This window comes from Narcine bancroftii, chromosome 1, assembly GCF_036971445.1.
Source record: "Narcine bancroftii isolate sNarBan1 chromosome 1, sNarBan1.hap1, whole genome shotgun sequence".
NCBI classification, from domain to species: Eukaryota; Metazoa; Chordata; class Chondrichthyes; order Torpediniformes; family Narcinidae; genus Narcine; species Narcine bancroftii.
Genome location: NC_091469.1, coordinates 319,190,792 through 319,211,697, shown reverse-complemented (window position 1 = coordinate 319,211,697; position 20,906 = coordinate 319,190,792). Strand labels below are relative to the sequence as shown.

Sequence of the window (20,906 nt, the reverse complement as noted above, 5' to 3'; positions counted from 1 at the left end):
TATGTTGTTTCAATGTCACTATTACATTCCCACACCCCCTATAAATTGAGCTCGTTCTTTTAATGCTGCTATTAGATTCCCATGCTCGCTATAAATTGCTGGTTCGACTTTCCCATGGCCACTATAAATTGTGAGCATTCTTTCAACATGTAAAAATATTCTCATATAGCACACGCATATAACATGCGCATTATATGCGTAACAATATGGTATTCTCCATCTGCAATTGAAAATTATGTATGAACTCCTATTTTCTGCATTTCATCCAATCTAACCACTTTCTTTTCTTTTCTTGGTGTTCAAGAAAATAATGGAAAAAAAAGTTGAAGAGAAATTAATTCAAAAGATTTTTGAAGAAAAAACTGAACAGGTAGGAGTAGCATCGAAACTGGCATTAAAATTACAATGTTGAAATGGGTACTAAGGCAAAGATTGTAACAGACAAAAAGAAGAAATAGGAGCAGGAGTAGGCCAACTGACCCATTTAGCCAAGGAAAAGAACTGTGTCCAATCTGCAACTTTATGTTTGAACCATTTCAAACATAGGTACAGGTACAAGATACTTTATCCAGAACCCTTGGGGGAAAGTTTGTTCTGAATTTTGGACTTTTCCGGATTTCGGAAAGCCCACCCGAATTGTGCTGCTGTATCCACCCTCACCCCCTTCCAGTCACCTGGCCGTCTCCCCCAAGCACCGGTCACCCGGCCGCCTCCCCCAAGCGCTGGACCTCAGCTACCTCCCCCCAAGTGCTGGCAGCCTCTCTCCTCACTTGCTGGATTTTGGAGCTTTACAGATTTTAGATGTCCAGATAAAGGATCATGTACCTGTAATTTCAAACTCCTTAAAATCTGTGTGTGTTAATATTGTAAATTTTGGATTTATTATAGGAATTTTGCATTTTTGCTCACACTTGCCAGATGGAGTTTATTATTTTCTTCTCAGCAGTAACCTTATTACATTTTTAATACCATATAGAGTAGGGTGGCGATTCCAAAGAAGGGCATGGTCATTGGTTACCTTATTTTTTTTTACAGTAACTATCAGGCTGGCATGGTGTGGATAGATTTTTAAAAAATATATAAAGCTTTTCTATAGCATTGGCTTGGCCAACATTTATTGTCCATCCAAAACTGCAGCAGAATTGTTTGGACATTTCAGAAGCCAGTTAAGAGTTAACTACTTTGTGATAGGTTCAGGATCGTATATAGACCAATAAAGGTAAGGATGTTATAAGGTTTTTATTTGATATTTATTGAGCTGAACTTAAATTCACAAACTGACATGTTGGAGTTTGTGTATATGCATCGATAGATTTGAATATCAGTACTGGACCATGGTGCCACAGTTAGCCCATGGGATGAGTCCATCTGGTTTGTGTGGCTGACAGTTTGAGATCTTGTTTTGTCTGGCCTGGCAGTATTTGGCACTCAACTAGGCATATTTTCAGCGAATGATAATTTGTTAGGAAAATAGATTTTCACATGAACAGCCTAATCAGGAAATGACTTCTATATTGTGAAACAGTGGTGTACCACACATCCTTGGTTTGATTTGTAAAGATATGAATAATTTAAATATAATAAACAGAATTTTTTTAACAACATTTTGATTATATATAAAATAACGTAATGTATCTCATGAATGGGTCTTAAGAGTGTTTTAGATTATCAGTCTGGCCTTGTCTGGAAAAGGTTATGTACCACTAGTAAATTATTTCCTGGAAGATTGCTTGTTTGCTTGTTTTGTTGTCTTTGAATCACTAAATTCTTGACTTCACTTCTGCTTTTCCTGGCAAAACCCAACTACTTCTTCACAAACTAAATATTGAGTTCTGCTTTTAGAATTTATTTTAAGTCAGGAAGTAAGTTGTTTTTGAATTAATGTTCAGTGAGAATATGAAGGTGCAATAGACAATAGTTGAAATACACAGAGTATATTCTAGGTTTTATTTTGGCAGAAAATAATTTTAAAAAAAATTGTTTTGCTATATAGGGAAAGAAAAATCAAGCCCCTTCAACTGAACAGTCAAAGCTACAAAATGGATTTTACCACATTCAGAAATATCGAGAAGAAAATAAATGGATAAGTGATGTTATGCACACAGGGAAGACCCTTTCTTTTTGCTTGAAGGAACTGGTAAGAATAAAAAAAATGTCCTAGAATAATATTAAAGTGAAAATAGACAACTATTGATATGCTTTTGGTGAACGTTTAATAACACTGGACAACAATTTTTTTCAAAATGTTTGCTTCCTGAAAAAAAATTACTCAATTTGTTTGGAGTTAGAATTCAAATTGCAGTCTGGAGCTTAAGTTAACAAGGAAATATTAAGCTCCTTTAAACCTCTCCTTCAAAAGGTTCATGATAGTAAAGGGGAATAATTATTAAGTATACTCACTATGCTATTTCTGAAGAATATATGCATCAATCTATATCAATGTAATGCACAGTGTTTTTATATGTGAGTTGCTTTTATAGCCTGCCTGCATCTATCGTGTCTACGCATGCCCAGGACTAAGACAACATTTGCATAGTGCCTGCAATGAATGTATGCCCAGGCATACTTGGCCTGACCTGCTTTGTGGGAAATATACTATTAGAATTAAAATATGACAGGAAATCACAAAAAATAGATTATATCTAAAAAGTGGCATGCGATATGAAATTTTGGTGATTTTGTTTGTGATCAGCAGCCCAACATCCATAAAATATACCCTGAAGTGATCAGGAAGAAAATCTTTGTATCTAGTGTAATCAGTTTGCATCTCCATTGAGTAGAGAATGCTTACAAAAGCTTAGTAAATTGGGAATTTTTGTATTTCTGCAACAAATATGCTGTGTGATTTGGAATAAAGGGATTTGTTGTTTCTGCAAATGTCAGGTCATCATCATTCATTAAAATGATCTTTTTAACTCAGTGGATCTCAACCTTTTTCTTTCCACTCACATTCCACTTTAATTATTCCCGATGCCATATGTGCTCTGTGATTAGTAAGAGATTGCTTAAGGTGGGATATGGGTGGAAAGAAAGTTTAAGAACCACTCTTTTAATTGTCCTTCATTGACTCGTTATGTGCTCGGTTTCAGAACTGTAAAGGAAATGGGCCAATGACCATTTTTCTCAAGCAAAATACTTCAGTAACAATTGGGTCTAGAGCAGTGATTCTCAACCTTCCCTTCCCACTCACATCCCACCTTAAGCAATCCCTTACAAACCCAAGTAGTTGGGTTTTGCCAGGAAAAGCAGAAGTGAAGTCAAGAATTTAGTGATTCAAAGACAACAAAACAAGCAAACAACATTTTGATTATATATATAATAACGTAATGTATCTCATGAATGGGTCTTAAGAGTGTTTTAGATTATCACAGAGCACCGATGGCACAGGGATTACTTAACGTGGTGTGTGAGTGGAAAGGAAAAGGTTGAGAACCACTGTTTTAAGTAAATGTGTAAGATATTATAGTTGTACATGAACAAAATATTGCAGATACAATAGAAATGCCAAATTAAAAGAGAACATCTTGGACATGCTGAGTATGCCAGGCAGAATTTTGCAGAAGAAGTGTTTCAGGTAATTTAATCAGAATTGTAAAAGTTGAAAAGAAATAATGTTTACGATGCAAAGCAAGCTGAGAAGAGGGGGAGAGAACAAAAGGGAAGAGCAGAAAAGAGGCAAAATTAAGTGACAAAAGGAAGGATCTTACATAAAAATGCTGACAGGTCATGGGCCTTGTGGCCTTTTTAAAATAGTAATGCCACTCTTATGCACTAAATACATTTTCCAATACCTGCAACTTACCAATCTCGCCTTAAATATTCTCATTACTTCATAGGCCTGTTTGGTGAAGAATTAAAAAATATCATTATTCCCACACAAAATAATTTTTTCTCACCTCCATTTGCAAATGCCCATTCTTTATTCTGAGACAGAGTGATCTTTGGTTCTAGAGCGTTCAACCGGGGAAATGGCTACTCATGTTAAAAAGAATTCAATACTTATAAACCTCAGGAAATTAATGACCAATTTTATTCATTTTATCAGAAATTATATACTTCTGAGGGAAAGCGGGATGATGGTTCTATTGAATCCTTTTTATCCAAGTTATATTTACCGGTTTTAGGAGAGGAAGAAATGAAAGATTTGGAATCTCCATTTACATATTTTGAGATTAAGGAATCCATACAGGAGATGCCAAATGGAAAGTCACCAGGGGATGATGGGTTTTCAGCAGAGATTTATAAGGTGTTTTATGAGGATTTGTCTCCTATATTTATTGATGTGCTTCAGTAAATAACAGATGAATAGTCATTACCAGAATCTTGTTCGAGTGTGATTATTACAGTGATTCCAAAGAAGGATAGAGATCCATTAAATGTAGCTTCGTATTGACCAATTTCTTTATTAAATGTGGATTATAAAATAATAGCTAAGGTATTGGCAAATAGACTTGCTAAATATTTGCCACAGTTAGTACCTGTTGATCAAGCCGGTTTTATCAAGAATACAGGTGCATCTGATAATATTCTTAGAATGATCATGTTGATCAATGCATCGAGACAGCAACCCAACCAAGCATTTGATCGGGTTGAGTGGAATTTTTTATTTAAGGTGTTGGAGAAGTTTAATTTTTTCCCTCTTTTTTCAGGTTGGGTTAAAGCACTATATAAAAATCCAATTGCTAGGGTGGTGACGAATGGTCAGACCTCTTTGCCTTTTAAATTAACACGATCAACACATCAAGGTTGTCCATTGTCACCAGCCTTGTTTACATTGGTCATTGAGCCATTAGCACAGGCAATTCGACAGAATGATAATATTAAGGGGATAAAAATAGCAAATGATGAATATAAAATCAATTTATTTGCTGATGATGTATTGATTTATTTGACACATCTGGAACATTCTTTGAGGTTTTTACAAGAATGTTTGATTCATTTTGGTGTGTTATCTGAGTATTTTGGGACAAGAGTGAAGTATTGCCAGTTTTGGAGGGGAATTATGAAACATGTAAATACATTATAAAATTAAGATGGTCTGATAAAATTAAATATTTAGGAGTAATTGTGGATGTGGATTATCAATCTTTATATAAATTAAATTATGTGCCATTATTGAAAAAGATTAAAATGGATTTGATTAAATGGAAGGATTTTCCATTAACATTAGTTTGTCGAGTAAACTGTATTAAAATGAATATTTTCCCACATATTCAGTATTTATTTCAGTCAATTCCATATTTACTTCCAAAGAGCTTTTTTTCAGGATTTGAATATGGCGGCGAGGAAATTTTTATGGAAGGGAAAATTAGCGCGAGTAGCTTTGCAGAAGTTGACATGGAAGTATGTGTTAGGAGGTCTTCAGTTGCCTCATTTTCAAAATTATTATGAGGCTGCACAGTTAAAGTTTGTTAATCGAATGATGGATGTTAAACAGCCCCCTAGTTGGGCTAAGGTGGAACTAGCCTGTATTTCTGAATCTGAAGTTCATCAGTTTATATATAAATGGAATTTGCATTTATTGCAGGGATATAATATGCTGGTGTTACAGCATTTATTAAAGATATGGATTAATAGAAATGCTGTTATAGGCACAAAGGGGAGATTATCAATTCAAACTCCATTATATCAAAATCAGCTTATTTCTTTTTCAATGTTTAATAGATATTTAAAGGTATGGCATTCTGATGGGATAGAAGTGATTCAGGATTGTTTTGAAGTGGGACAGTTTCTTTCATTTAATTGTTTAAGGGAAAAATATGGAGTACCTGTAAATTCTCTATTTGTATATTATCAACTTTAATCTTTGATAAGGGATAATTATGGAAAGGATATGAGTTTACCTGAGTTAACAAAGTTTGAATCTTTGATTTCTTTTGCATTAAAAAAGGGCTTTATTTGAGATATGTATAGGTTGTTACAAGAGAATATGGATAAGCCGAATTTGGAGAGATCTAGAAATAAATGGGAAAGTGATTTATCTTATGATATACCCCAGGAAGATTGGGAGGTTATGTGTTGTGAAGGGATAACTAAACTGATTAATGTAAGCTATGGTTTGGTTAATTATAATTTTTTGCATCAGTTGTATTTAACTCTTGAGAAATTGAAAAAATATGGATTTAGTGATTTGGATTTGTGTTTTAGATGTGGGTTGAATATTGGAACTTTTCTTCATGTAGTCTGGTCTTGTGATAAGGTACAACCATTTTGGGAAAAAATTAGGGTATTTTTTGAGAAATTATTTAAGATTAAATTACAGTTAGGCCCAGAGAGTTTTTGGCTGGGTTATATGGTTTCTTTGACTGGTTTTGGGTTGGACAAGTTTCAGATTGCCTTTGTTCATTTACCGTTATCAGTGGCATGGAAATGTGTAGCGATTACTTGGAAAGATGATGTGGAAATTAACATAATTCGTTGGCATAATAAGTTGAGGTCTTGTGAGCAGTGGAAGAAACACAGCCACCATGTTGAGGGTCATTAATGACTGTTTTTATTCAAATTCAGCACGCCCCTATAAGGGCAGCATGAGCTCAGTCACCTGGTGCATTGTGACATCATAATCACTGCCCAGGGTGCATGCTGGAAGGGATGCTGGAGTCAGAGAGAAACCTCTGATGATGCCATTTCCCCATGTCTGCTCGCCATGTGGTGATACAAGTGGGGCCAGTTCGCCATGAGGATGTGCGCCGCCACACAATCCCCCCCCCCCCCCCAGAACCAGCTATACATCCTGTCGCTTTGGCGGCTGACCCTGGCGCTTGGGCGTGATTATCTACTCCGGCTGTGATAAGTCCAGATGGGCTGTCTTCAGGCGGTCCACTATAAAAAGTTCCTCTCTTCCCCCAACGTCCAGGGTGAAGGTTCCATCAGACCAGTGCAAGACTTTGTATGGCCCCTCGTATGGTCGCTGTAGTGGTGAACCTTGTCGTCCCCTCCACACGAAAACAAACTGGGCCGAGTCAAGCACTTTGGGGAGATGAAACGGCCAGGTACTGTGGCGTGCCAGGGGTGGGGGAGCTAGGGAGGCCAGTCACCTGCATAGGTCCGCCAGCAGGTTTTTGTCGGTGGCCATGGTGTCAGGGTCTGGGCTGAAAAACTCATCTGGCAGGGAAAGCAGTGCACCATAGACCATCTCCGCTGTTGAAGCCTGCAGATCCCTCTTGGGTGCTGTCCTAATCCCGAGGAGAACCCAGGGTAGTTCAACGACTCAGTCTGGTCCAGAGAGCCTAGCCATAAGCGATGGCTTCAGGTGCCAGTGGAACCTCTCCACCAACCTGTTGGACTGTGGGTGGTATGCTGTAGTGTGGTGGAGCTTAACCCCCAGGAGCTTCGCCATCTGAGTCCACAGGGCAGACATGAACTGCACCCATCTGTCGCTAGTGTTGTGCACCGGGACTTCGAAACTGGCGATCCATTGGCTGATTAGAGTCCTGTCGCTCGTCTCTGCGGAGGCCTCTAATCCGGATGGCCTCCGGCCACCTTGTGGCCTGATCCTCTACCATGAGGAGGTAACGAGCCTCCTTAGACACCAGCAGGGGCCCGACAACATCATTGTGGATGTGTTGGAATCTGCGAACTGCCGGGTTGAAGCGTGGTGCTGGCTAGAGCCCCTTTTGTCACGATGAAAGCCCTGTCCACCTCCTCTGTGTCGCTGGACCTTGGAGGTCTGGCACCTGGTACAGTTCCTGGCCAGTTCCGCCACCTCCTTCTTCAGCCTGTGCCACACAAACACTCCGTGACCATCCGCACAGTTGTCTTTACTGCTGGGTGAGTGAGGTCATGGATCAGACTGAAGACCTTCACCCTCCAGTGCGGCAAGACCACCAGGCGCGACGTAGCAATTGAGACGGGCTGCTGGGCACCTGGACATCCTTGAGTTTGAGGCCCAAGATGGCGGTCTGCAAGGCCTGCGTCTCCGCATTGTTCCTCTGTGCCTGATCCAGTTGCTCATAATCCAGGCCGGGCGCGAGAGTGTTGATGGCTGGATGGGAGAGCGCATCCGCCACTACATTATCCTTGCTGGCCCTGTGTCGGATGTTGGTCATGAACTCAGACACGTACGAGAGGAGGCGCTGCTGTCTGGCGGACAACCGATTCTTGGCCATCGCCAGTGCTGGAGTGAGGGGCTTGTGATCCATGAAGGCTGTGAACGGCCTGCCCTCGAGGAAGTAGCGGAAATAGTGGATGGCCAAATACAGCGCCAGGAGCTTTTGGTCAAAGGCGCTGTATTTGAGCACCGGCAAGCACAGCTGCTTGCTGAAAAAGGCCAGCAGGTGCCATTGTCCATCGAGCCACTGTTCCAGAACCCCCCCCCCCCACTGCTGTAGCTGAGGGATCCATGGAGAGCGCCGTGTGTGCCTCCGGGTGTGGGTGTACCAGCAGCGTGGTGCTGGCTAGAGCCCCCTTTGTCACGATGAAAGCCCTGTCCACCTCCTCTGATGACGATAAAGTGTTTTCTTTGGTGGCCATGAGCATGAACAATGGGCACATGGTGCGCGCAGCTCCGGGGATGAAATGATGTTAAAATTTCACCATCCTCACAAACTCTTGGAGGGCTTTCAGGGTGGAGGGTTTGGGAATGCTACCTTCTTTGGCGTGAGTGCGTCCCCAGCTGCCAAAATGGTGTGCCCCAGGAACTGGAGGGACTCCTTGCCGAACTGGCATTTGGCCGCGTTGACCGTGAGGCCAAAGTCCGCCAGCCAGGCAAAGAGTGTGCGGAGGTGGGCTTTGTGTTCATTGTGGTTGCGACTGGCAATGAGAATATCATCTAGGTAAATGAATGCAATGTCCAGGTCTTTTCCAATGGCATCCATGAGGCGCTGGAACGTTTGGGCCACATTCTTTAGACCGAAGGGCATACGCAGGAACTCGAAGAGGCTGAAAGGGGTGATAATGGCCATCTTACCCACGTCGTCTGGATGCACCAAGATCTGATGGTATCCCTGCATGAGGTCCGCTTTGGAGAAGACCCGTGCACCATGGAGGTTGGCAGAGAAGTCCTGTATGTGGGGCAACAGGTACCTGTCGGGGGTTATTGTATATTTCAACCGATGGTAGTCCCCGCATGGTCTCCAACCCCCAGACAATTTTGGAACCAAATGGAGCGGCGATGCCCAGGCATTGTCCGAATGCCGGACGATTCCCAGTTCCTGGAACCTGGAGAACTCCTCCTTTCCTTGCTGGAGCTTCTCGGGCAGCAGCTGTCTGGGTCTAGCATGCAGCGGGGGGCCCTCTGTGGCGATGTGGTGGAAAACTCCATGCATTGAACCATGGCTCTAAGATGGCGGGAAATTTGTGGAGGATCTCGTTGAACTCATCCCTTGTGGTGGCTATGGCGGCGAATTTAGGCCTGCGGGCTTCTGCTTTGTCCAGTCGGGTGGAGTGGAACGTTTGGGCATTGACCAGCCTTTTGCCCTTCATGTCAACCAGTAGGCCGTAAACTCTCAGGAAGGCGGCCCCTAACACCGCAGTGCCCACAGAGGCTAGGACGAACCTCCAGTGGAATTTCTCCTTCCTGATCTGGATCTTTGCCCTGTGGGTGGCATAGGTCCTGATGGTGGAGCCATTGGCCACCTGCAGGGTTGGACCTCGAGATCGGGTGCGAGTCTCTAATGCTGTGGGGGGAAGGATTCTGATCTCAGCCTGAGTCCACCAGGAATCTGCGGCCGGGGATCTGTCCATCACATGAAGGAGGTTGTTTGTTTGGCCAGCCGATGCAGCCATCAATGGCACTGGCCTGGTCATTTCCCTGAATCCCGCAGGGCCTGTGGCACTTACGGGCTTGCACTTCCCAGCGCTGGCGGTAGAAACACCAGGTCAACTGGCCCTCCCCTCGCTTGGTCTTGGGAGTGGCTTGCAGTCGGCTGGCTCCTGGTCATGCCACCTGGTTGAGGGCTGCCTCATTCTCCCTGTTCGTGCACCAGAGGGCATCTGCATGGGCTGGCGCTCTCCTCGGGTTTGAGGTCTTCATCTGTGAGGAGCAGCTGGATGTCTTCTGGCATCTGTTCCAGGGATATCTGGTGGAAGAGAAAAGAAGGTTTGTGGCCTTCCGCCAGGGCCAGCATTTCGTCCATCAGCGCCGACGGACTATGGTCCCCAAGCTCATCTAGGTGAAGGGGTCTGGAAGTCCGTTGCTGGAGAGTTAGCCCAAAAGTTCCAAGCAGCAAGTCTTTGAGGGTGGTGTACTTGCCCGTAGCTGGGGGGTGGTGGATGATGTCGTCCACCCTCGCTGCTGTATCTTGGTCCAGAGCGCTCACGACATGATAGAACCTCGTGGCGTCTGAGGAGATGTTGCGGAGTTGAAATTGTGCTTCCACCTGCCCGAACCACGTTCTCAGTCGGTGGGTCCAAAAGGGGGGAAAGCTTGATGGAGACAGTATTAACCTCTGCTGAATCCATGGTGTTTTGAGTCCAGAAAAATGTCTGGGCTCATCAGGGTCACCACTGTGGCGGTGTGAGCAGTGGAAGAAACACAGCCACCATGTTGAGGGTCGTTAACGACTGTTTTTATTCAAATTCAGCACGCCCCTATAAGGGCAGCAGGAGCTCAGTCACCTGGTGCATTGTGACATCATAATCGCTGCCCAGGGTGCATGCTGGGAGGGATGCTGGAGTCAGAGAGAAACCTCTGACGATGCCATTTCCCCATGGCTGCCCTGTCACATGGCAATACAAGCGGGACTGGTTCGCCATGAGGATGTGCGCCGCCACTATCTTGCATTTATATGGAAAAAATAACATATAATTTACATGATAATTATTCTTTTTTTGTTCAAATGTGGTCACCTTATTTAGAATATATGGGTTTAGAAATATCTTAAAATGTGTTGTTTGTTCATATTTGTAATATGCTTTTTTTGTGGCTCCCCTTGTGGGAGTGGCTGAGGTGGGGGGGGGGGAGGGTGGGTTGTTTGATGATTTGTTATTGTATTTTTCATGTAATGTTTTTTATATTATTCTTAATAATTTTAAATAAAGTTTAAAAAAAAGTAAAAGTCTACTCAGTTAACTCCCTTAAAATTTTTTTATGTTTCAGTGAAATCACTTCTCATTCTTTAAAACACTTGTAATGGCCCAAACTGTTTTACTCTTCCTCATATGACAAATCCACTTTTCTGGAAATCAAACACAATCTGCTGGAGGAAGTCAACAGGTGGATCAGCAGTTCCCATAGCAGACTCAAATTCCAGCATCTGGTGTTTTCTGTGTGATTCCAGATATCAATCTGTAAACCTTTGGTGCATTCTGTAATGAGCATATCCTTCCCCTGGGTAGGGAGTCCAGACCGATACACAATATACTGGATGTGTTATAGAACATTACAGCACAGTACAACCCTTCGGTCCATGATGTAGTGCCTATCTAAATGTAATTAACCCTTTCTACCTGATAACCCTCTTTCATCTTTGTACCATGTACCTTTCCTTGAGTCTCTTAAATACCCCTATTGTTCCATTCTCCTCCACCACTGCTGACAATGTATTTCAGGCCCCACAACTCTGTATAAAAATAAATAAACAGATAGATTGCCCCTGATGTCTCTTCTAAACTTCCCTCCCTTCACTTGCTACTCCCACTCTGGTAAAAAGGTGCTGTCTGTCTACCTTATCTCTGCCTCTCGTAATCTTGTAGACCTCAATTAAGTCACCTCTCATCCTTCTTTGCTCCAAAGAGAAAAGCCCTAGCTCTGCTAACTTTGTCTCATACGATACATTTTCCAATCCAGGCAACATCCTGGTAAATCTCCTCTGCACCCTCTCCATGGCTTCCACAATTTTCATGTAATGAGGTGACCAGAACTAAACACAATATTCCAAATGTAGTCTCACCAGAGATTTATACAGCTGCAACATCACCTCACGACTCCTGAAATCAACCCTAACTAATAAAGTCCAGCATACCATTCTTAACTATCATATCACCCTGTGGGGAAACTTTGAGAGATCTATGGATTTGGACCCCAAGGTCCCTTTGTTCTTCTGCACTGTTAGGTATCCTACTATTAACCATGTTCTCTGCCTTCAGGTTTGACCTTCCAAAATGCATCACCTCACACTTATCTGGATTGATCTCCATTGCCACTTTTCTGTCCAACTCTTCATCCTGTCGATATCCTGTGTAACCTACAACAACCTTCAACACTATCCACAACTCCTCCAACCTTTGTATCTGCAGACTTACTGACTCATCCCTCTACAGCACACATGTCAAACTCAGGCCCGCGGGCCAAATTTGGCCGTGATATAATTATATTTGGCCCACAAGATCATATCAAATATGTATTAGAGCTGGCCCGCTGGCCGCCGCGCCAGTATAGCGCATGCGCAGCTAATACTACAAATCCCAGAATGCTTTGCAAATGTGTTGGCGCCAGTCCGTCAGCCCGCTAATCGCCCCCACCTCCTCTCTTTACTTTCATTAGCATCTGCGACCTGTCGCCCAAACTCACATGTAATAAACCCCTTACGAAAAATGGCCAAACGAAAGACAGAAAACAGGACCTTTCAAGACAGGTGGGAGGAAAATTCTGACCCCAGAGTTTGATGAACTTACATCAAAGAAGAGATGCCAAGTATCTGGTTTAGACCCAGGTGCATCAGGGTAAATCACAGTGTAGCAAGCTAAGCTTGGATTAATATTTTTTTTGGTTAACTTTGGACTGTTCATAGTTGAAAGATTGGATTTTCATTGAGCAAGTTGTTATTTTTTTGACTTGTTGGCTTGTGAAAAAAATACATTTAAAAGGAGCTTAAAGGCTATAGAGAAATATTATTTATGGAATATTTTATTTTTCATTTGTTAATGTTTCTTCTGGAAAGAGTTTAACCAAAACAATTATTAAACATTTATTTTAATAAAAAAAAGTTTAACATTACATATGTTGAAAGAAGAGAAAACATGCAGATGTTGTTGAAAATTTTCAATAAATATTTAGTTTGGCCCAAGTTTTTAATTTTGGCCCTCTGTGAATTTGAGTTTGACACCCCTGCTCTACAGCTTCGCCCAGGCCATTTATAAACATCATAAAGAATGGGTCCCAGAGCAGATCCCTGCAGATCTCCACTAGTCACTGTCTTCCAGGCAGATACTTTCCATCTCTTTGCTTTCTACAAATGAGCCAATTCTAAATCCCATGCCTCATGACTTTCTGAACATGCTCTTTTTTTCTTTCTTTGGCTTGGCTTCGCGGACGAAGATTTATGGAGGGGGTAAAAGTCCACGTCAGCTGCAGGCTCGATTGTGGCTGACAAGTCCGATGCGGGACAGGCAGACACGGTTGCAGCGGTTGCAGGGGAAAATTGGTTAGTTGGGGTTGGGTGTTGGGTTTTTCCTCCTTTGTCTTTTGTCAGTGAGGTGGGCTCTGCGGTCTTCTTCAAAGGAGGTTGCTGCCTGCCGAACTGTGAGGCGCCAAGATGCACGGTTTGAGGTGATATCAGCCCACTGGCGGTGGTCAATGGGGCAGGCACCAAGAGATTTCTTTAGGCAGTCCTTGTACCTCTTCTTTGGTGCACCTCTGTCACGGTGGCCAGTGGAGAGCTCGCCATATAACACGATCTTGGGAAGGCAATGGTCCTCCATTCTGGAGACGTGACCCACCCAGCGCAGCTGGATCTTCAGCAGCGTGGACTCGATGCTGTCGGCTTCTGCCATCTCGAGTACTTCGATGTTAGGGATGAAGTAGCTCCAATGAATTTTGAGGATGGAGCGGAGACAACGCTGGTGGAAGTGTTCTAGGAGCCGTAGGCAATGCCGGTAGAGGACCCATGATTCGGAGTCGAACAGGAGTGTGGGTATGACAACGGCTCTGTACACGCTAATCTTATTTATATGCTAACATTATATATAATTGTACCAAGGCATCTGCATTCATATATTCAGATCCTCTTACAACATCCCATTTGTCTTCAAATTGTCTACAAATTTGCTGATGATACCATGGTAGAGGGTTGTATAAAAAGGTGCACTAACAACAACCTTGCACTCATTGTCACCAAAATCAATGAGCTGAATGTAGGCATTAGGAGGGGAAAACCAGAGGTGTACGATCCAGTTGGAATCAGAGTTGGAGAGGGTGAGCATATTTAAATTCCTGGGAGTTACTCTCTTAAAGGGTCTTCCTTGGAGCCAACACATGAATGTAATCATGAAGAAACCACATTAGCGCCTCTACTTTCTCAGGAGTTTGCAGAGGTTTGGTATGACTTCGTAAACCTTGGCAAACTTCTACAGATGTGTGGTAGAAAGTGTGCTGACAAGTTGCTACACAGTCTAGTACATGGGTGCCAATATATCTGAGCAGAAATCCCTGCAAGAAGTAGTGGAGACAGCCCAGGCAAAACTCTCCCCACCATCGAGAAAATCTATATGGAACGCTGCCATCAGAGAGCAGCAGCAATCATCAAGGATCCATGCCACCCAGGACATGCTCTCTTCTCGCTGCTGCCATCAAGGAAGAGATATAGACTCGTAGAACCAGGTTCAGGAACAGTTGCTACCCCTCTACCATCAGACTTCTACAAACTCAATCAGAAACTCATTTAAGGACTCTCACATTATTACTGAAATGTATTTTCTGTTTATATTTCTTCCTTTGTTTAGATCTTTCTCTTTTACTTCTGTAGTACAAAAAACTGTACTCAAGAAAAGTATACATTCTGTCTGGCCCTCAGCAAAAAGAACCTCAGGACTGTATGTGATGTTATGTATGTACTCGACAATAAATTTGAACTTTGTCTTCCTGATTGCTTTCTTAAACTTGCAGGTTAATTTCTGTCATTTGTGTACAAACACTCCAAGATTCCTATGAAGACCAATATCTTTCAATAACTCAAAGTTTCAAAATTTAGTGCATTTCTACAATTTTAATCTAAGTGGACAACCTCTCTTCTTTTCACATGGTCCATCTGTCACATTCTACCCTTTAACTTACCCTTTCTATTATTTCCTTGAAATGTCTCTTCATCTTTCTCACAGCCTGCACTGCCATCTAGCTCTAGAACATTAGTAAGAGAAAGGGAAATTGTAATGTGAAAAGTAAAGAAACAAAATATCCTTCCATTGTCTAATTACCCAGTTGCAATTAAATTGATATGAGCCCAAAAAACCAGCAACTGACCATCCACTTAAAAACACCATAGCTCATCAGATTCAGCATTATAACCACATAACAGTTTATGGCATGGAAACAGGCTATTTCGGCCTTCAAGTCCACGCTGATTCACTCAAAGAACTCCGCTAGATCCCCCCACCTATTCTACGCCCATAACCCTCCAACCCGCTCCTATCATGTATATATCCAGCCTCCTCTTAAATGAAAGAATAGACTCTGCCTCAACTATTTCCTCCGAAGATAATTCCATTTAGCCACCACTCTCTGAGTGAAGAAGCATCCTTTCATGTTTCTCCTAAAATTTTGCCCCCTTACCTCAACTTGTGTCCTCTTGTGTCAATCTTTCTGCTCTCAGGGGAAAGAGTCTACTTGCATCTAGTCTATCTATTCTCTTCATAATTTTAAACACCTCCATCAAATCTCCTCTCAACCATCTGTGTTCCAGTGAATAAAGTCCTAACCTCTTCAATCTTTCTCTGTACTCTAGGTATTTTAAACCAGGCAACATCCTTGTAAATCTCTGCACCCTCTCCATCTTATCTATATCCTTCCTATAATTTGGAGACCAGAACTGAACACAAAACTCTAAACCTGGCCTCACCAATGCCTTAAACAGTCGCAGCATCACTTCCCAGCTCCTATACTCTATGCTATGATTTATGAAGGCTAGCATACCAAATGCCTTCTTAACCACCCTGTCAAGATGGGAATCCACCTTCAAGGAACGATGCACCATAACTCCAAGATCTCCTTGTTCTTGTGCATTCCCCAATGTCCTCCCCTTTACTACATATGTCCTATTTTGATTATTTTTTTTCTGAAATGAAGCACCTCACACTTCTCTACATTAAATTCCATCTGCCATCTTTCAGTCCAATTTTCCAGACAAACCAAATCCCTCTGTACTCCCTGCAAACCTTCCTCACTATCCACCAGTCCCCCTATTTTCATATTGTCTGCATATTTACGTACTAAGTTAACCACCCCATCATCCAAATCATTAATATAAATTATGAACAACGGGACCTAGCACCGATTCTTGAGGCACACCGCTCGTTACAGGCTTCCATCCTGACAGACAGTTGTCTACCATGACCCTCTGCTGTCTCTCCTTCAGCCATCTCTGAACCCATCTTACTATTTCTCTAATAATCCCTCGTGACTGAACCTTCCTTACCAGCCTTTCATGTGGAACCTTATCAAAAGCTTTGCTAAAATCCAGATAGACTACATCAACTGCCTTACCTTCATCCACCTTTCTTGTCACTTCTTCGAAAAACTCAACAAGGTTCGTCAAAGTTGACTTCGCCTTCATAAACCTATGCTGGGTGCCCCTGATCAATCCCTGCTTATCTAGATATTTATGCACACCATCTCTAAGAATACCCTCCATAACTTTCCCTACCACTGAAGTCAAGCTTACTATAATTACTTGGCCGACACCTCATGCCTTTTTTAAACAACGGAACTACATTAGCAACCCTTCAATCCCACAGAACCACACCCTTATCCAGTGATCGTTGAAAAATCACTGTCAGTGGCTCCACTATTTGCTCCCTGACCTCCCTTAACGTCCTGGGGAAAATCCCATCAGGACCAGGAGACTTATCCACTTTTACTTACCCTAGCAGCTCCAAAACTCTCTCTTTACTAATCCCTATCTTTTCTATAACTAAGCCATTTGCCTCACTTATCTAACATAGTCTAATGTCCTTTTCCTTTGTGAACACAGATGAGAAAAAATCATTTAATATTTCTCCCATCTGATACGGTTCCTCGCACAGTTCACCACTCTCATTTTCCAGCGGTCTTATTCTATCGTTAACCCTCCTTTTACTATTCACATATCTGTAAAAACCCTTAGGATTCACTTTTACCTTATCAACTATTGACACCTCATACCTTCTTTTTGCCTTTCTAATTTCCTTCTTAAGGTTTTTTCTGCAATCTATGTAATAATCATACATCTTACCCATTTTTTGCTTTTTAAATTTAGTAAATGCCCCACTCATATCCCAAATCAACTTCCTAATTTTTCCAGAAAACTACGGTTCCCTTAAGCTTTTGGCCTTGCCTTTCGATCTGACTGGCACATAAAGATCCTGTACTCTCAATATCTCTTCTTTAAATACCCTCCAAATTTCCTTTCCAGAAAAAAGATCATCCTATTTTATTTTCTGCAAATCCCTTCTCGTTTCTTCAAATCTAGCCTTTCCCCACTTGAAGACCTTTAACCTTGGACCTGACCTATCCCTTTCCATATTTAAGTTGAAGCTGATGGACCCATGAACATTGGATCCAAAGTTCTCACCAACGCACACTTCCGTCACCTGCCCTATTCCGTTCCCTAACAATAGATCTTACACTGCCTCCCCTCTAGTAGGCACCTCAACATAATGCTGTAAAAAGCAATCCTGAACACATTGTACAAAGTCTAAGCCATCCTGCCCTCTCACTGATTGTGTTTCCCAATCAATGTTAGGAAAATTGAAATCCCCAACTATCACAACCCTAATTCTACTACACATCTCAGCTATTTCCCTGCATATTTGATCTTCCAGTTCCCTATCCTCTTTTGGCGGCCTATAATATATCCCTATATTTGTAGCCTCACCTTTCGTATTTTTTAGTTTAACCCACAGTCTTGCGCGATGAGTCCTCCAGTCTATCTTGCCTCAGCACCGCTGTAATATCTTCCCTGACAAGCAACGCCACACCTCCTCCTTGCACCCTGCCAGTTCTGTCATGTCTAAAGCAGCGAAATCCTGGAATATTTAGCTGCCAGTCACAACCTTCCTTTAACCATGTCTCACAAATTGCTATCACATCATAATGCCATGTGACAATCCACACCATTAGTTCATCCACCTTATTTACCACACTCCTTACATTGAAACAAATGCATCTCAGAGATCTTCCACATTTAACTTTCTGCCTCTCACCCTCTCTACAATTGTTTCTATGGCCATTATTTATTATCAACTATATAAAATAAGGAGCATTTCAAGCATTTTCTATTCTTATTTAAAATTTACAGCATCCATAATATTATTTACCTTTTGTTTTTTTCAGTTGGGGCATAACCTCTATTGTCCAGACTGCTGATCTTTCCTTTTATCTTTTAAAATCTGTTTTTTTTTCCAAACTTCTATGGATTTTGGCTGAAGATATTCAACCAAAATGAAAATGAAGAATGAAGATGTTCTGCCAGTTTTGACTAAGTTATCGAGTTATATATGTAATTTTGCAGCATGCCTACAGGCCCTTATTCTGTATGCCAACCAACTTGTCCATGTAGACAACTAAGTTGCCTATGTATGCTTGTACCATTTGTCTGTGTTTGGCCTATACTCCCCTCAACAAAAAAAAAACAAAATGTCTTTAGAATGTTACAGTTTTGCCTACCTATACCACTTCCTCTGGCAGAATTCCATATCCCACCACCATCTGTTTGAAAAGGTTGCCCTTCATGTCCCTTTCAAATCCTCCAGTTTTTGACTCCCGTGTCTTGGAAAAAAATACTATGATTATTTACTTTATCTATGCCCCTCAGGATTTTATAAACATCTATAAAATCCTCCTTCAGCCTCCCTTGCTCCAAAGAGAAAAGCCCTAGCCTATCCAGACTTTTTAAGATCATCAGTTGCAGGAACATTCTTATGAGTCTTCTCTGCACTCTTTTTAGCTTCATGACATCTTCCCTATAGCTGGGTGACCATACATGCGCACAGTACTCTGTGTAACCTCACCAACATCCTACACAGTATTGTTGGGCACTACCAATTTCCCCAATAATCACAAGGACAAAGACTGAGGGGAACATTAGGCTTTATTGTACATAAGACTTGAGCTGGCCTAGATCCAAGCTAGGGAGTGCAGGGAAGGGAGATGTTACCCGACCTTTATGGCCTAAGTCCCAGGGGAGTCGTCCAGGTGAGAGGGTCATCAGGGGGCGGGCCAGCCCGAGCCTTTACTGGCCAATTAGCACATACAATCCATACCATTACATTCACTCCCTCTTTTTAACCCCCTCTTTTGACACAAGAGAGAAGGAAAAAATAAGATCCAACTAGAGGTTTAGCCACACCGGCTACTTTCTCTCTCTGCGGGACTGCCGGGGAGCAGGTGTGTCCGTGCTCTGCTGTTTGGGGGGGGGAAGCAGTCCCAGCAGGGGCAGGGAAGGGAACAGACTGGGTCGGGGTGATGTTAGAGGGCTCCCGGGAGGAAGGGGGGTTTGATGCCTCCCGGAGGACTGACTCCTGGAGAGGAGAGCCGGGTGGCTCGGCCTTCAGTATTGCACTCCCATATGGGGTTATCTGCTTCATGGGATGGGCTGTGGCATCCAGGTCTTGGATAGGCACACACAGTGTCCTTCCTCATGGCCATCGGGGTACCTCAAAAGGGCATATTGCGGGTTGGCGAGTATCAAGTGTACTGCTTCCACCAGTGGATCAGTCTTATAGCCCCTCACGTGTCTTCGTAGCAGGACCAGCCCTGGGGTTGCCAGTCAAGGAGGAATGGAGGCACCATTCGCTGATCTCCTAGGGAAAGCAAATAATTATTCATGCGTGGTGCTGTTAGTCACGGTGCACAGGAGCGACTGGATGCCGTGAAGCACTTCAGACAAACCGTCCTGCCAGCGGGACACCGGCATGTTTTTGGACCTAAGGGCTAGGAGCACCACTTTCCCGACGGAGGTTTTCTCCCTTTCCACCTGGCCATTACTCCTGGGGTTATAGCTTGTGGTCCTGCTGGTGGCTATGTCTCCGGCCAGGAAGTACTGTCACAGTTCCTCACTCATGAACGAGGTTCCCCAATTCCTGTGGATGTACTCAGAGTAACCAAACAGGGTGAAGATACTGCGCAGTACCTTGATTACCATTGCCGAGGTCATATCCGGGCAGGGAATAGCAAAGGGGAACCTGGAGAACTCATCCACCACCGTCAGGAAGTAGGCATTCCTATTTGTAATGGGTAGGGGGCCCTTGAAATCAACACTGAGCCATTCAAAAGGGTGTGTGGCCTTAATGAGATGTGCCTTTTCAGGCCGGTAGAACTGCTGCTTACATTCAGCACAGATCTGGCAGCGTCTGGTTGTGGACCGGACGTCCTCAATGGAGTATGGAAGGTTCCAAGTCTTGATAAAGTGGTATAATCTTGTGACTCTGAGTGGCACAGACTGTCGTGGAGGGTCTGGAGGCAGTTGAGATGCGCGCTGGTACACATCCCCTGGGATAGTGTATCTATGGGATTGTTGAGTTTACCTGGTCAGTACAAGATGTTGTAATTATAGGTGGAGAGCTCAATCCTCCACCTAAGAATCTTGTCATTCTTGATTTTACCCCGCTGTTTAGTATTACATGAGACCATGTCCCTCTGGTCTGTCAGCAGGGTAAACCGTTTACCAACCATGTAATGTCGCCAGTGGTGCATGCCTCAACAATTGCTTGGCCCTCCTTCTCAACCGAGGAGTGATGTACCTCGGGACCGTGCAGGGTGCGGGAGAAAAATGCTACTGGCCTGCCTGTCTGGTTAAGAGTGGCAGCCAGTGCGAAATCGGAGGCATCACTCTCCACCTGAAAAGGGATGGACTCGTCCACGGCATGCATCGTGGCCTTTGCAATCTGTTAGAATGCGGCTTGGGTTTCTGCCGATAACGGGAAAGTTGTGGACTTAATCAGGGGGTGGGCTTTATTGGTGTAATTGGGCACCCATTGTGCATAATAGGATAACAGCCCCAGGCACCTTTTCAGTGCCTTTAGGGTGTTTGGTACTGGGAGCTCCATAAGGGGTC

General features: G+C 43.1%; 1 protein-coding gene across 3 annotated transcripts in view; it reads left to right on the top strand.

Annotated features, from left to right (window-relative positions):
• The window catches only part of LOC138747522 (uncharacterized), a 168,439-nt gene that overhangs the window by 43,010 nt on the left and 104,523 nt on the right, over positions 1-20,906 (top strand). For all 3 annotated transcript variants that reach the window (XM_069906807.1, XM_069906825.1, XM_069906815.1), the window contains exons 5-6: positions 305-370; positions 1,994-2,137. In XM_069906807.1, the coding sequence (XP_069762908.1) occupies positions 305-370; positions 1,994-2,137 (210 nt within the window). The remainder of the gene's footprint in view (positions 1-304; positions 371-1,993; positions 2,138-20,906) is intronic.